General features: G+C 40.8%; 1 protein-coding gene across 1 annotated transcript in view; it reads left to right on the forward strand.

The window, feature by feature from the left end:
- Positions 1-346: 346 nt before the first annotated feature.
- Positions 347-16,595, forward strand: part of LOC135876424 (sulfotransferase 6B1-like) — a 32,248-nt gene continuing 15,999 nt past the window's right edge. Inside the window, exons 1-2 of the mRNA XM_065401628.1 lie at positions 347-548; positions 15,897-16,039. Coding sequence (XP_065257700.1) covers positions 347-548; positions 15,897-16,039 — 345 coding nt within the window. The remainder of the gene's footprint in view (positions 549-15,896; positions 16,040-16,595) is intronic.

Here is a 16,595-nt window from a genome sequence, read left to right on the forward strand (position 1 = left end):
GTGCACTGTGTGTAACATGGGTACAGCTGTGGGGGCCACCACAGGTACCTGCTGGGGACAGGGAGCAACGAGAGTTGAGATGGTGGGGGAGGGGAATGTGGGGCTAAGGTGGGCAGGGGACAGTGCGGGGAGGGAGGAAAGGGATCCAGGAAGTAGGCAGCTGCTGGGAACAGCTTCAGCAGGGGGCAAAATCATGTGACTGGCCATAAATCTGCAAGAGTTGTCAACACTGTTAATGCTTACAGGTTATAATCTTCTCCATAGCTGTGCAGGAGGAGTCAGTTAGGAAACCTCTTAAAAGCAGTCTGTCTATCTGCTCAGACTTCCACAGCCAGAGAGAGGCAAAATGACTACTGCCAGGAAGAAATTCATTGAGAGGTTGGATCAGGCCATGGCTACTGCTGAAAAGATGGCCCCAGAGGACCTGCTGTGCTCCTATAAGGGGGTTTTGTACCCTGTTACCCATTGCAGTGCAGAAACTTTCAAAGCTCTCGAGTCCTTTGAAGCCAGGAGTGATGATGTGTTATTAGTGGGATACCCTAAAACAGGTGAATATATTGTTTTCTTTCCTTCAAATGAAAATAGTGTTAGGTCATTAACATTATTAATGTAGACATGTAATTTAAAACAATGAGACTATTCCTTTTTGCTGATGCTAAGCTAGCTTTGCTATGAAGATCGTGTACTGGAGATTGTTCAAGTGTACTCCATGATTATGGGGGTAATATATTTTCTTGTATTCACTGCAGAACAATTACTGTAAGGCTGAGAAGATAAACAAGCAAAAGTCAGTTATGGTTTGCAAGGCTTGATTTCCTTGCACATATGTAGTATTTGGTATCAATATGCACAGTCTGAGCCACATCAGGCTGTCTCATCCACAAAAGGGGGAGGGGGGAAGAGGGGGCAGGAGAAGTGAGAATTAAAGGGGGATTCTTGTGATTAGGGGGCTAGGATCAGTTCATTTGGTCCTTAATGCAGCCACTTTATATTTTGACCAGATTCCTTCTGTCATGGACAAGGGAGCTGTGTGCAGGGGCCCTGGGCAGGCTGGATGTGGGCTCACAATAAAGCTGCTGATTGAGTTTCAGATGTGGGTGTTTAAGCTTGTTGGATGTTACCACTAGCCTTCAGAGAACTGTGTAGCTTGCTCTCAGCCTTGGTCTACACCAGTAAATTAAGCTGGTTTAACGATGATGCTCAGGGGTGTGAAAAATCCACACTCCTGAGAGGCGTTGCTAAGACAATTTAACACCTAGTATAGACAGCTTTAGGTCGATGGAAGAATTCATCTGCCAACCTAGCTACCACCTCTTGGGAGGTGGATTAACTACGCCAACAGAAGAACCCCTGCCATCTGCATAGGTAGTATCTACAGTGAAGCGCTACAGCAGCCCAACGGCAGCAGTGCATCTGTGCACTGTACTATGTCAAGTGTAGACAACCCCTCAGATTTTCTACTACAGCATATCAGGATTTCATTATTAATCCAATGCTCCTAAGTGTCTGAGGCCATTTATCAGATGTAGATTCAAGTGAGGGAAATGTAAGTTTTCTATTGATATTTTTTTCTAATGTATTTTAATCTTGGCTTTTCGTTTTCTTATACTAAGTTTTTAATGATAACTTGCACTTAGTTTTTGAGGTTATTAGGCATCAGAAAGGGCATATGGAAAATCCAGTTCTTATCTTTCACAGTTTGCTGTACATGGCCAGCTTCAAAAACTGAATAACAAATGAAAAAAAAAATTAGAAATGCAGTTTATCCTCAAATAATCAGATAGTATGAACTAGCAGGCACCAGCATGAAACTTCTAAACAATGGACAGAAAGCTAGCAGGAGAAGGAAATTAAAACTCATGTTTTATAAGATGTTGCATATTGTAAACTGCAGTCTGGAAAAATATAGTTCAAAGGTAGATGGCAAATGTTGGAGGTGTGATTCAACAGCAAATTATTGGGCTCAAAACAAGAGTAACTGGGTGAAAGTCTATTATCTGTGTTATATAGGAGATCAGACTAAGTGATCTAATGGTCCCTTCCAGTCTTTTTTTTTAAATAAATAAATAAATAAATAAATCTGTGCAGCACGGAGAATTTGACTCATTTAGAGCTGTGTGAATAACTGATTTTTCATTTCACTGGTAGTTCTGAAAAAAATGTGGGGTCAAGCCGAAACCAAATTTTTTCAGAATTTTCAGTGAATCAGAAAGATAGAAAAAATTCATTTTGGGTCAAACTCATCATTCTGCTTGACCCAAAATGAAACATATCAATTTCTGGTATCTTTAATAATTTTGTTTAATAAAAGCAAAAGAAATTAGGAAATGAAGGGCTAGGTTCACAAAGGGACTTAAGGACCATCCCCCAAATAGGGGATGGGGTGGTTCCCCTCTTCCCTCCCTTAGCCCAGAGACTCAGGCACTTTCCTGAAATGTGGGAAAATCAGGTTAAAATTCCCCCCTCTAGCATAAGGACTTGAAGTTAGGTCTTCCATATCCTAGATATGTACTCTAACAGTTTAGGGAGTATTCTGGTGTGTGCATATTGGTCTCTCTCAGTCTCTGCTGTTGAAGCCGTTTCACTTTGCATAAATAATTAAATGTTCATTAATCCAGAGAGTGATTCTGGATCTGGTGGTTACAGCACTCTGGTTCCAATAGCTTTCCTGCTGGAAGGCATGCTCTGGCCCAATATACGGATAACTTTAAATATGGCCCAAGACACCCTCCCAAATGTCATTGTATTCAGGCCATCTTACATTTCATAAATTAATCTTCCAAGAGGTGCAACTTCAGTTTAGTTCACGAATCAGGCCTGAAGTAGTTCCGAGAAGAATAGAGTTTTCTTTGCAAAGCAATAGCCACTGTGCATACAATTGGACATTTTCAGAAGTAACAGTGTGATGAAGCAAATGATCATTATACCCCATTAGAAGCTACTGTTATTGCAAGCAAAAAACAATTTTTGTGGTGGGCAGGGAGAAGGTTTTGCTCTCTGAAATTGCAGCATCATCTCCACTGAATGCCATCTCCTTCCATTTAACTACACCAGAAGAAAGAGCACAAATATTATGGCTGAACTTAAATAAATAATAATTGTACCTAGTTCTCTCAGTAGTAGACCTTAAAGTGTTTTACAAAGGAAGTCAGTATCATTGCCCCTATGTTACAGATGGGGAAACTGAGGCATAAAGCAGTAAAGTGACTTGCCCACGGTCACCGAGCAGGCTAGTGGTAGAGCCAGGAATAGAACCCAGGTCTCTTGAGTCCCAGTCTATTCAGCAGGCCACACTGCCTCCCCAACTTTCATTATGTAACATTAAAAACAAGCTAAACATTTACTTGCATAAGTTATTGAACAACAGCACAAACACTAATCATTATCTTCTGCACTGTAGAACTAGAAAGTCACAGCTATGCATTTTAACAAAGGTAAAAATCTGGATTCTCCAACATGATGGAAAACAATGAATAGGTAGCTACTAAATGAAATGCTAAAAAAGCAAAACAAACCAACCAGAAATACTTATTCACACAACAGAAACCAATCTATATTAGTGCAATGCTACAGTTATGAATTTAAATGCACCTGGGTTGGGAAATGAACAGGTAGTTTTAATGTTATCATAGTAACATGAAATAACTTACATCATACAACTAAGGGGAGATGTTATTAGGGCCAAAATTGAAGTCAGTCACCCAATTCCCATTGATTTTCAGTGGAAGATGGGCACTTAACTTTCCTTTGTGCTTTGAAAAAAAATCTTCCTCTTAAGTCTACCTTCAATCAGTTTAAATAGTCATCAAGAAGATTAGATATTATTTTTAGGTGCTTGTGCTGTGCCAATCAACACGTTATCTAAACACCTTCCAGAATCTATATATAATAAAACAATAAGACATGTATCTATATATGCCAATACTCCTAGACCATTGTGATATCAGAGGTAACTCAACCAATCACCACCCTTTACTGTACAGGTAGTTTGCATGCACCAATTTCATTGGTTGTTACAGAATCATAGACGTGTAGCCATAGAAGAGATCTTGAGAGGTCATTAAGTCCAGCCCCCTGTGCTGAGGCAGGACCAAGTAAACCTTAGCCATCTCTGACAGGTGTTTGTCAACCTGTTCTTAAAATCCTCCAGTGATGGGGATTCCACAGCCTCCTTTGGAAGTCTATTTCAGAACTTAACTACCCTTATAGTTAGAAAGTTTTTCCTAATATCTAACCTAGTCCCTTGCTGCAGATTAAGCCTATTACTTCTGGTCCTATCTCCAGTGGACATGGAGAACAATTGAGCACAGTCTTCTTTTTACACCTCTTAACATATTTAAAGACTTATCAAGTCACCTCTCAGTCTTCTTTTTCCAAGACTAAACATGCCCAGTTTTTTCAACCCTTCATTATAGGGCAGGTTTTCTAAACCTTTTATCATTTTTGTTGCTCTCCTCTGGACTCTCTCCAATTTGTCCACATCTTTCCTAAAGTGTGGTGCTCAGAATTGAACACAACTGGGCCTCACCAATGTCAAGTAGAGTGGGACAATTACCTCATGTCTTACATATGATACTCTTGTTAATACACCCCAGAATGATATTAGCCTTTTGTGCAACTGCATCACATTGTTGACTCATATTCAATTTATGATCCACTATAACTCCCAGATCCTTTTCAGCAGTATTACCACCTAGCCAGTTATTCCCCTTTTTGTAGTTGTGCTTTTGATTTTTCCTTCCTAAGCAAAGTATTTTGCACTTATCTCTATTAAAGTTCATCTTGTTGAATGTAGACCAATTCATCAATGTCATTTTGATTTCTAATCATGTCCTGCAAAGTGCTTAAAATCTCTCTCAGCTTGGTGTCATCTGCAGATTTTGTAGGTATACTCTCCACTCCGTTGACAAAGTCATTCATGAAAATATCGACTAGTACCAGACCCAGGACTGACCCCTTCAGGCCCTACTAGATGCACCCTCCCAGTTTAACAGTGAACCATCAATACCTACTATATCTACCAATAATCTTAGAATATAGTCTTTCAACCAGTTGTGCAACTCACCTTATAGCAATTTCATCTAGACCTCATTTTCTGAGTTTGCTTATGAAGATGTCATGTGGGACTGTGTCAAAAACCTTACTAAAATCAAGATACATCACATCTACTGTTCGCCCTTATCAACTTGTTTAATTTGTTCCAGGATCTTTCCAGGTACCAAAGTTAGGCTGACTGGTTTACAATTCTCCAGTCCACTTTGTTCCCCCTTTTAAAGATAGGTACTATGTTTGCCCTTCTGCATTCCTCTGGCACCTCACCTGTCCTCCATGAGTTCTCAAAAGATAATTACTAATTGTTTTGAGATAACTTAAGGAACTAGAACAGGAGTACTTGTGGCACCTTAGAGACTAACTAGAACTAGATGAAGCACCGTAGGATTAATTTCATCAAGCTCTGATGTCTTGAATAATCTAATTTATCTAAATGTTCTTCAACTTGTGCTTTTCCTATTTTGGCTTGCATTCCTTCCCCTTGCTGTTAATATTAATTGACTTGAGTATCTTATCACCATTAAACTTCTTAGTGAAGACTTGAGCAAAAGAGGTATTAAACACCTCAGCCTTCTTGGCATCATCAGTTATTAGCTCTCCTTCACTGCTAAGTAGAGGACCTGCACTTTCCTTTGTCTTCCTCCTAATGTATTTGAAGAACCTCTTCTTATTGCCTTTTATGTCCCTTGCTAGGTATAACTCATTTTGTGCCTTAGCCTTTCTGATTTTTTTCCTACATGTTTGTGCTATTCTTTTGTCCTCCTTCCTGGCAACTTGTCCATGTTTCTACTTTAATTTTTAGGTCATTAAAGAGCTCCTAATGGAGCCATATTGGTCTCTTACTATTCTTCCTATCTTTCTTTCACATCATGATAGTTTGCAGTTGTGCCTTTAATATGGTCTCTTTGGGAAACTGCCAGCTCTCCTGAACACCTTAGATTTTCTTCTCATGGTACCTTACCTATCAGTTCTCTGAGTTTATTAAAGTCTGCTTTTTTGAAGTCCATTGTCCTTATTCTGCTGTGCTCACTCCTTCCTTTCCTTAGAATCAGGAAATCTATCATTTCATGATCGCTTAGTTTCATTCAAATTGCCTTCCACCTTCAGATTCACTACCAATTCCTCCCTATTGGTCAGGATCAAGTCTACAACTGTCTCCCAGTTACTTCCTCCATTTTCCAAAACAAAACAAAAAAAAGTTATCCCCAATATATTTCAAGAACTTATTGGAAATTTTGTGGTTTGCCATATTACTTTTCCAATAGATGTCTGGGTAGTTAAAGTCCTCCATTACTACCAAGTCTTATGTTTTGGCTGTTTCTATTATTTGTTCTAGAAATGCCTCATCCACCTCCAGTTCCTGATTTGGTGGTCTATAGTAGACCCCTACCATGACATCACCCCCTATTTATTTTTTTTTACTCCTTTTATCTTTAACCAGAGACTTTCAACTGGTCTGCCCCTTACTTCCTTATCGACCTTAGAACAAGTGTATATATTCTTGATATATAATGGAACACCTCTTTCCTTTTTATACTGCCTGTGCTTCCTGAACAAGTTATACCCTTCTATGCCAATATTCCAGTCATGAGACTTATCCCATCAAGTATGAGTCAGTGTTGTGAGGGACACTACATAGATGGTAGACTTGGTGAAGAACCGTGGCAGTTTCTCAATACCACCCACACAACAACACAACCAGCACACACAAAAACCCTAAACACACATAGCCCTTCACCAGAGCACATACCCCTCATTTGTCACCTGCACAAATCAACACACACACAAAAATCAACTATCATCTCCCATAACCATCCACACTCAAATCAAAACAAAATTCCCCTGTGACAGATGGGACCACTGTAGTCAATTTATGAATGGTTTATGTATGATTGTGTTTTACTCCATGGGGGAGGGCTACCACAGCTTCTCCAGGAATTACAAACAGTGAGGGACAATTACCCTGGGAATGGTAAACAACTCCTAATTTTTTAAATTAAATTAATGGAGATATCCTATCTCCTAGAACTGGAAGGGACCTTGAAAGGTCATTGAGTCCAGCCCCCTGCCTTCACTAGCAGGACTAAGTACTGATTTTTTGCCCCAACTCCCTAAGTGGCCCCCTCAAGGATTGAACTCACAACCCTGGCCAATGCTCAAACCACTGAGCTATCCCTCCCCCCCTAAGAAGCATAACCCCAGGAGTGTTTGCATATACTGGTTCAAACTGGGTTTTCCAGAGACTCGAACCAAAAAAGGACTTTTAGTATGAAAAGCTGAGCTTGAACTGACACAGGGCCTTTTAATTCAGCAAACGGACAAGACCTTCTGTCCCAGGGGGTCCGCAATCCTTGTGGAAGGGTTGGAAAGACTTTGGCTTCCTAGGACCCCCTCAGACTGATGGCTGAGCTCTGGTAAGCTTTTATCAGGTGCATAGGAACTTCTATTGTTTTTGATATTTTTTCTGTAATGCTTTTACCCTAAAAATAAATGTACTGTGCTTTGTGACGGCTGGTTGGTAACTGGTACTCACTGCTGTAGCCCCAGAGAAAGGTTAACCTCACGTACTGGACCCTGATCAGACCTACTGAGGGACTGTAAGCCTAAAACCCTGATCTGGAGGGAGAGAGATGCAGGTCCCCACCTAAGAGGTGTCAGCTGGAAGCCTGAAACCTTAAATGGGTGTCCTCTGCCCTCAAGAAAGACCCAAAAGCAGGGGGTGTGAAATGTGACCCACACTGAAAGTGGTCAGGCAGGGGTATGGCCAGGGGTTCCCCTCCCAGACGTCTCCCCTTTCTTCTGCAACTCCAGCCTGTGCGGCCAGTCCCTTCTTTTTCATCTCAGCCCTCAGGCTGAGTCATGCATCCACCCCTTTCAGAGCAGACAGGAAGAAAAGTTCAATAACTGAGGGCTGGTCCACACTAACCCCCCACTTTGAACTAAGATGTGCAACTTCAGCTACGTGAATAACGTAGCTGAAGTCGAAGTATCTTAGTTCGAACTTACCGCGGGTCCACACACGGCAGGCAGGTTCCCCCGTTGACTCCGCGTACTCCTCTCGTGGCGTCGACGGCGAGCACTTCCGGGATCGATACGGGATCGATTTATCGCGTCTAGACAAGATGCGATAAATCGATCCCAGAAGATCGATTGCTTACCGCCGGACCCGGAGTTAAGTATAGACGTACCCTGAGAAGTTGTTTGGAGCCCATAAGGGCTTTCTCCTTAGCTCCAGGACTTGGGGTCTGGACCCTGGTGTAGTCAGGGTCTTCCCCAGCTGGATTCCCTGCCAAGGGGTAGATTCTTATAATTATCCCACCTTTAGGGGCCCACCCTCTCTACCAGGCTCTGATCCAGGGTTGAAGTTCTGCACTTGGAAATGTTAAATAGCTGCCTCCCTTGATCACTTCCTACCTGAATTCCCCCCAGATTAAATTAAAGAAATGAACCAAAAATAAAGTTTCTGACCTTCCCAAACAGTCACCAGTCTCTCCTCTGCAGGCTTGGGCAGGACTGTGTGGTCAGGTCTCAGGCAACAAGAGCTCCTGGCCTGTTATTTTCCAAGACCTCAGGTCTGCTCCCTTCCCTTACTTACCTCCCACTGAGGTGCTCTGCTTCCTCTTTTAATCTCCACTTCCAGCTTGTGCAGGCTTTGTAGGTGCAGCTGGGTGGGGCTGCCTGGGCCCAGAGCTGCTCCTTAGCCACTTCTTCTCCTGTGTGAGGTTCGTATACCTGTGCAGTTAGCACTGAAACTGTGACACCCCCCAACACAACTCCCTCGACATAAATCAACACAACCACAACACAAGCAGCACACACAATAACCCCAAACACACACAGCCCCTTCCTGCAGTGCACACACCTAATTCATCACTCGCACAAATCAACACACATCTCCCAGCACAACACACACACACACACACACTTTCCCAAGTCATCTGTTTAAGGCTTCTTAGAGCTGCCTGCCAGTGGAGTCAGGCAGGTTAGAGAGCCACCTGGGCATGGAGTCTAGAACCTTCCAGCTCCACCACATTCCTGACTAGCTGCCGGATGGAAAGCTATGCCGACAGTTGCTTGGTTGAGTTGCATGCACATCAACCTGAGCTTTGTTAAAACTGCCAAGGTGCGGGAGGGGTGATGCCTGAAATGGTCATACTTACCATAAATTTGAGTGGCAAAGCTGCAGGTCATCACTAGTTATTAATAAAAGAGGTGACTAATACTAGTCTGATTAGGTTTTCTTTCCTTGCCTGAGGAGGAAAATTTAAGGTGTGTTTTTATTATATATTTTTAATGTACACGGTATGCCAAACAGCACAATATATAAAACAACATATCAATAGAGCACTGGCCTTAGGTGGTGTCAATGTGTGTTACTCTTTTGAAGCCAATGGAGTGGTTCCCTTTTACACCATCTGAGAATCTGGACTTATATATTTTCATTACTATAGTAATGATACTAAAACCCCACACCTTAACTCTGCCCCTTCAGGGGAGGAAAGGAGAGAAACCTTTGACCTATGTTAGTCACCTAGTTTATTTGTAACATTGGCAGTTGCTCAGATAGCAGGGTGATGGGTGCAGTATAGGAACCTAAATAGAATTCACAAACAAATAAACTTCATTTAATGTTAGTTAAGGTTGTTCTCATATTTAAACTAAACCATAAAAATTAGAAAATACAAAGTTCAGAATCAAGCACATTCAGGTTAGGAAATGAAAGCTGGCCAGGCAACCTTAATTTACCCCACCCCCTCCCGTATGTATGCATTATGATACAGCCTGTAATTATACAATCCCATATTATTATTTATACAAACCCCTGCTTCATTCAGTGCCCAGGACAGACCTCCTCTGGGGATGAATAAGAGCTGTGTAGTGAAAGTGTGTGTTGTCTGTAACTCCCCTGCTAAATTGCTGCAGAAGTTGTAAAGTTTGCAGTGAATGAGGCAGGGGATTGCAGGAAGAGAAAGGACAGTTTTGTGGTTAGGGCAGATGAATGCTGCCTTGAAGACTCAGATTCTATCACTGCCTGTGCCACCAAGTTCCTGAATGATGCTGGGTAACTCACACCAAACTTTTTTCATAGGTAATTCCTTCTGCATGCAATTAAAGGCTGTATCATAATGCACACGCACAAGGGGACCAAATTAAGGTTGCAAGAGCAATGTTTAATTCTGGCAATTCCTAATTTGAGAGTGCTTTACTCTGTAATCCTTTTTAATCCTTGATTTTGGATTTCCTAGTGTTTTTATGGTTTGGTTTACTGATGAGAGCAACCTTAACCTTTACTGTTAAACAAAAGTTTGTGAATTTCCTTATTTTTTTGATTGAAAGACAATGTTTTATATATGTGCTATTTAAATAAAGCATTTACATATTTGTTGTCTTCAGTGTATATTTTTTTATTATCTATGTGAGGCTCCATATGTCACCACTCAGTGCCATATTGAGCAATACATTGAACAGTATTACGGGACGCTCCTGTTTTTTCAAATGGCCTGGGGGCATCCAAAACTTTTGGATAACCAGGTGTTCAGATAAATGGAAGTGCTAGAGGATTAAGTGCTGGAGGTCAGAGGCAGCAGGAGGAGGGGGTGGGGCCAAGCTGTGCTTTGCTCCTGCATGCTGCAGTGACTCTGGTTCCCTGCATGGACAGAACCTGAGGGGAGGGAGGAGGGTGGGGGAAAGAAAGAAGGAGAGAGGGGAAGTAACCACAGAACCCGCCTCAGTGCTTCTTAGGTGCTTCCCAGCCCTGCCTAGGACATCCACATCATCACTATGTTGTGGTCAAAGGGGATACAATTCAGTCCTTCTGTTCAAAAGTATAGGTCTTATGACATGGGTGAGTAATTTTAATTCCAGCCAGTAGAGGGCAGTGGTACTGTACCAGTCCAGCTTCTCATTGGCGATGAGTGCACCTGCTCCTGGTGTAGAGAGGAACCCCTTTATAGGTTCTAATTCTTCAATGGAGCTGCTTTTCTAATGTTCCTTTAAAAACTAACATGCATTATGCTTTCCTGTCCTTTCTCTTATCTCTGTGATTCTGAGGAACAGAGAATGATATTTTGGAATCTCTTTTAAAGCAAGAAATGTGCAAAAATAATTGGATTTAGCCTTCCATGGTATATTTATCACTAGATGATAGAACTAAAAATGTATGTTGGTATTTTTAAAAATAAAAAATTTAATAGGTGCAAAAATGCACCTATCATTATTATTTATTTGTATTACTTTAGGGCCTGGGAGCCCTGTAAGGAAGCACTTCCTCACACAATGCACAGTCAATCTGGAGAACTCATTGCTAGGGGATGTCGTGAAGGCCAAAAGTATAACTGGGTTCAAAAAAGAACTAGATAAATTCATGGAGGATAGGTCCATCAATGGCCAATTTGGTCAGGGATACAACCCCATGCTCTGGGTGTCCCTAAACCTCTGACTGCCAGACGCTGGGACTGGACGACAGGAGATGGATCACTCAATAATTGCCCTGTTCTGTTCATTCCTTCTGAAGCATCTGGCACTGGCCACTGTTGGAAGACAGAATACTAGGCTAGATGGACCATTGGTCTGATCCAGTATGGTCATATTTACATACTTATTTCTCAAAGTCCTTTGAACTCCATAACTTTTAGTAGCAGCCAGTAATCTAAAAAACCACTTTGGCAAACAGGTATTACTATCCTTTGTTTTTTCAGAAAAAGTTCCATGTAAAACTAAATGTGCATTCTCACGCTGGGTTATGATGTTTGCATTCATAAACTGAACTATATCAAGTGCAAACACCAGCTAACATGGAGGCAGATTGGAAAACTACTGGAAGGCAAGAAAACACAATAGGAAAACTAGGTGCTCCAGCCAGAAAACAGATCTTCTGATAAGGTTTTAGATGTTTATTTTATTGACCATGGGACTGAAACCTTTTGTAAAATCTCTTAGGATGCATCGTAAATGCTTCTGCCTTTTTAAGCCTTGCCTACTCCAGAGAAATTGGCCAGTCTAAAAGCTGATTTGACTGCCTTGAACACTTGTAAAACATTTGTGTCCAGGCACACAAGGACTCCATCTGGTTTACAAGCATTCCAAGAATGGGCTGTAGACAACTAGGCTTTCTGCAGGTTCTCAAGAACTGGTTCTGTCTAAACTGGGTGGGTGCCAGTGTAGATGTAAACTATCTGAACTAGTTCCCTTGCTATTACTGTAACACAGTGCAGCAGTAGCCTTTGAAAATCTCTCAGAAAACACTGCTTCTGGTAGCTGAGCCAGGGACAGTGAGCTAAGAACTCTGAAATCAGTGTATCTGAAATTGCTTAAGCCAGTGCCAGTGTAGTCGTGGTCAAAACTTAAATCAAATCAGCCTGGTTAGTGTGGACACACTGATTGGACTGGTTTAAGCAAAACATTTCAAAGTGGTTCATTTCTCTAGTTTAGGCCCAGCAAAAATGACACATCGTTAACTGGTCAGAGTCCAAAAGCAGAATGCAAAGGCCTTCACAGCACTGCGGAAGTTTACAAAATCTGGTTCAGCTGTTGGAGATTTAACTAAATCAGTTATAAGAACTGTTTTGTTCACTGGAGCGGTGTCTACTTTGAGGCTCCAAAAAGAGTTTGAATTTTTTTGTACACTTCCCCAATGCAGACTAGATCCTATTCACCTTGATGAGTACTTACTCATGTGAGCTGCCCTGCTAACCCATTGATGCTATGTGTAAGAGTAAGTGCTCACCAAAATGAGTATGGGTTCCACAATCCAGTCCTCAACATTTACCCTAGTAATGCAGGTCTCAATTAGAAGACTGTATACAAGGCTTAAAATTGGCTGTGTCAGATAGATTTGCAGTCTCAGCTTAAATAAAATAAAATAAAATAAATAATGAAAGGAGCTTTGAGATATGTCTGGGAGGGGCTGTGTGCAAGTGCACTGGTAAATCTGGAACAGCAGTTTCTGAATGGCCGAGTCCAGCACTTACCATTCACATCACACAACCAAATGAACTTAGTGGAGTTGCTCCAAGTTAATAATGCAGAATTTGGCCTGTGGTGTGTATATAGGACACAACACACACAAACACAAAAATCTTCTATAAGATGTGCAGAAGAAGGCCAAGTGCTCACAGCAAGAGCCGAAAGGTAGACCCACTGCAGAACTTGGCTAAGGCAGAAAACCCTCTCTAATCAAGCAATAATGTGAACAGCCACAACTTGACACAGATTGGGTTCAGAAAGACCAAATCAATGCTCATCTAGTCCACACTAAACCTTCCTTTTCCCTCAGAGAGGCCCCGGATGTCTCTCCCATTCACCACGTTTTCAAACAGTTTGTAAAGTCCTAGAGTTGCCTGAAAAAAACCCAAGATTTTTCCTGCAAGAAATGTTGAACAAAAAATCTTAATTTAATATTATTTTGTTTGAGGTTATTTTAAAGAAAAAAAGCTGAAATGATGTAACACTTTAAGAGAGAACAAAAAAAAAAATGTTGGATTTTATAATTTCCTGGAAAAGAACTCAATTTTAGTGAAGCCATAAACTTTCTACAAATTATTTATCAGCTTTGCACACTGAGCTCTGGGAAAACCTCTGCATGTTCAAATTCCATTTGAAATGGACATAAATAATCAGGAACTTGGGAAATGATTGATTGCTAATCATGTCCACATGCTATGAAGGAGAAAATGATACTTTTGATATTTATTGTCTTTAAAAAGACGTGTTAACAAAATGCTAACTTGTATTGTAAACTGTAACAAGTCTACATCAAAGGCTGGAGGCTAGGTTGGTCTATGGGTTTTGGGCGGATTTCACAATCTCTCAGCAGATGTCACTCACAGAGGTTGCTTTGACATCCTGAGTGGAAAAAGAAAGTTTTTGCTGTTAGAAGGCCAAGAGCTTTGTACCACATAAGCAACAAGATCAAACACACAAGGGCGTTTAATATTTAACGTCTTTTTATTTACTTTCTTTTCTGTAAATTGCATAGAAACACTTTTTTGGGGGGTTAACATAAGTTGAACTTGTATTGCCTTATCTCTTTCTGGGAATTTACAAGCTGACATTCTTGAAATGAACATATCCCTCACCTCATGAGAAAGCATGTGACAACCTGTATACCATTTAAGGGCATGGTGGGTATTGTGGTCTTTCTTCTGGTACTGTACCACTGAGAGCACAAGTGGGACAAACCATCTAAGGGCTCAATCGTGCAAACCCTTAAGCCTGATTTAACATGTGAGTAGTTCTACTGCCTCCAACAGGAGCACTCACATGTGCAACATTACAGACAAGTGAAAAGTTTTGCAAGGTCAGGATCCAATAAGCCACTGTTCAGAGGGCATTTTTCTGTCTGAGTTTCTAACCTTTCCAAAACCTTTGCATTATTCCTCTTTCCTCACCACCCAAGTAAATATTGTTAGCTAACTTTATTTACCCTTGTTACAGGGCCTCTCTGTCACCCAGTGTACTGCACTGCCCAGCCAGTTCGTGTGGCCTCACAGTCACAAACACACACCAGGTTGTTACTTTTTCAGCACCTGTGTATTTAGCCTTTCTTTGCAAAGCATAACAGTGGACTGCAGGCTTACAGCAAGAAGATGCTTACATGCAGTGCTCGCCCTCTAAGCTTTCCTTCTGAACATCTTTACTTCCTGTTCCCAGATGTCTAGATTTTATAGGGACAGTCCTGATTTTTGTGTCTTTTTCTTATATAGGCTCCTATTACCCCCTACCTCCTGTCCCGATTTTTCACACTTGCTGTCTGGTTGCCCTAAGTGATTACCACCCAGGTAATCATAATCTCCCAACAGAAAGTGTTTAATTGCTCATAGCTGAGCCTGCAGCCTTCTTTATGCTGCTGCAACATCAGTGACCAGAGCGCTACTAATAGTGCCTTGTTAGTCCCTGTCTTCAGATTACTAATAAAGAAGTTACATTAAGATATACCTGACCACAACTCCTGGGGTGTCCCATAAGACACTTCTCCTCAACTTATTACATTCAAATTTATCATTGTATATGGTCCTATAGTCAATTTTTTCCCCTATTGGTAGTGTTTATACCTAAGCCAATTTTCATTAATTTTGAAAGTAAGATTCCATGAAACACTTTTAAAATTCATTTCTAAAATCAGATATTACAGCTACAGCATTCTCTTCATCTACTCAGGCTCCGGCACTGCAAACAGTTACACACTTAAATTAATAGTTCCATTTGAATCAATGGGCTGATTCACATGCTTGAAGTTAATCACACAAGTAAGTGTTGCAATTCTAACATTGCAACTGTATCCAAAAATATAGGTGAATTTAACTAGCAAGATATATTTCTTATAAAACCCACGTTGCTTATTATTTTTGGGTCTCTTAGCTGCTAATTAGGCAGTGTTGCCTAATGGACAACTGGGTTCTAGTCATTGACTCTGCCAAGTAGCCTGCTGTGTGACCTTTGGCAAGCCACTTCACTGGTCTGTGCCTCAGTTTCCCCATCTGTACAACAGAGATAATGATACTGACCTCTGTTGTAAAGCCTTTGACATCTACTGATGAAAAGTGCTATATAAGAGAGAAGAATTATGAAGATTATTTATGTTTTTTTCTCTCTTAATATTAACTTTTTTTGGTAGGGATTGAAATTAGGCTTCCTGGATAGTAATTGCCAAGACCATTCTTCTTCTTCAGTTTTTGTCACAGTTTTGCATTTGCTATATTTGCATTCTTTTCATACTTCTCAATTCTCTAGGATTCATTTATGATCAAATTTGCCAAGTATTTTTCTTTTTCATTTGGAGGCTATTCACCATTTGCCTTGAGATGGTTTCAGCTCCCCACTGTTTTTTAAACTATTGGTTTCAGGTACTAATTGGATTGTCCACATCTTGAGAGACTTGGTTACAACAAGTGCAAAGAAAAATGAAGAAGAAATGAAGAGAATGAAACAGGATGAAGAAATAGTTGAATATACATATCTTGAATTTGGAGATCCAGGGAAGTTTCAGGTTGTCATAAAATAACTACTAGAAATTGTTAAATCTGCCATTTGATACATATAACAATTAAACTATAGTGTGTATGGAATACTCTGTTGACAGGAAATGACTCTGCATGATTACAATAAATTCTCTCTGGCTAGAATAATTGAACCTGCTGTCACCAAATATTAGGTGGCAAAAATTACTGATGAATGAGCAAATAAAAAGTTTTGGGGAAAGTACAAATCAATAATAATTACACAGGATACTTAAAATTACTCTCTATATGGCATAGACAAAGGTTTCATACATAGTATATTCTATTTGTACTGTAATGAGTTCCCCTCCCTCAGCGGCTGGGTTGCAGGTTTATGAGGTTGGAGAGAGGTTGGGGGAATGGGAAATGAAAGAAAAGTATTATTATCAGTTGCACTAAACCTTGTTAAGGGTCAGGCATGGCCACAACCTTCCATTCAGAATAAATGTAAAGGAGCCATGATTGAAACAACGGTAGTAGCACCCCAAAACACAGGCACATGGAAAAGTTGAGTGGAAGCTGAATGATGTGACCCAAAGGACTTCA

Source organism: Emys orbicularis, chromosome 3 (assembly GCF_028017835.1).
Source record: "Emys orbicularis isolate rEmyOrb1 chromosome 3, rEmyOrb1.hap1, whole genome shotgun sequence".
NCBI classification, from domain to species: domain Eukaryota; kingdom Metazoa; phylum Chordata; order Testudines; family Emydidae; genus Emys; species Emys orbicularis.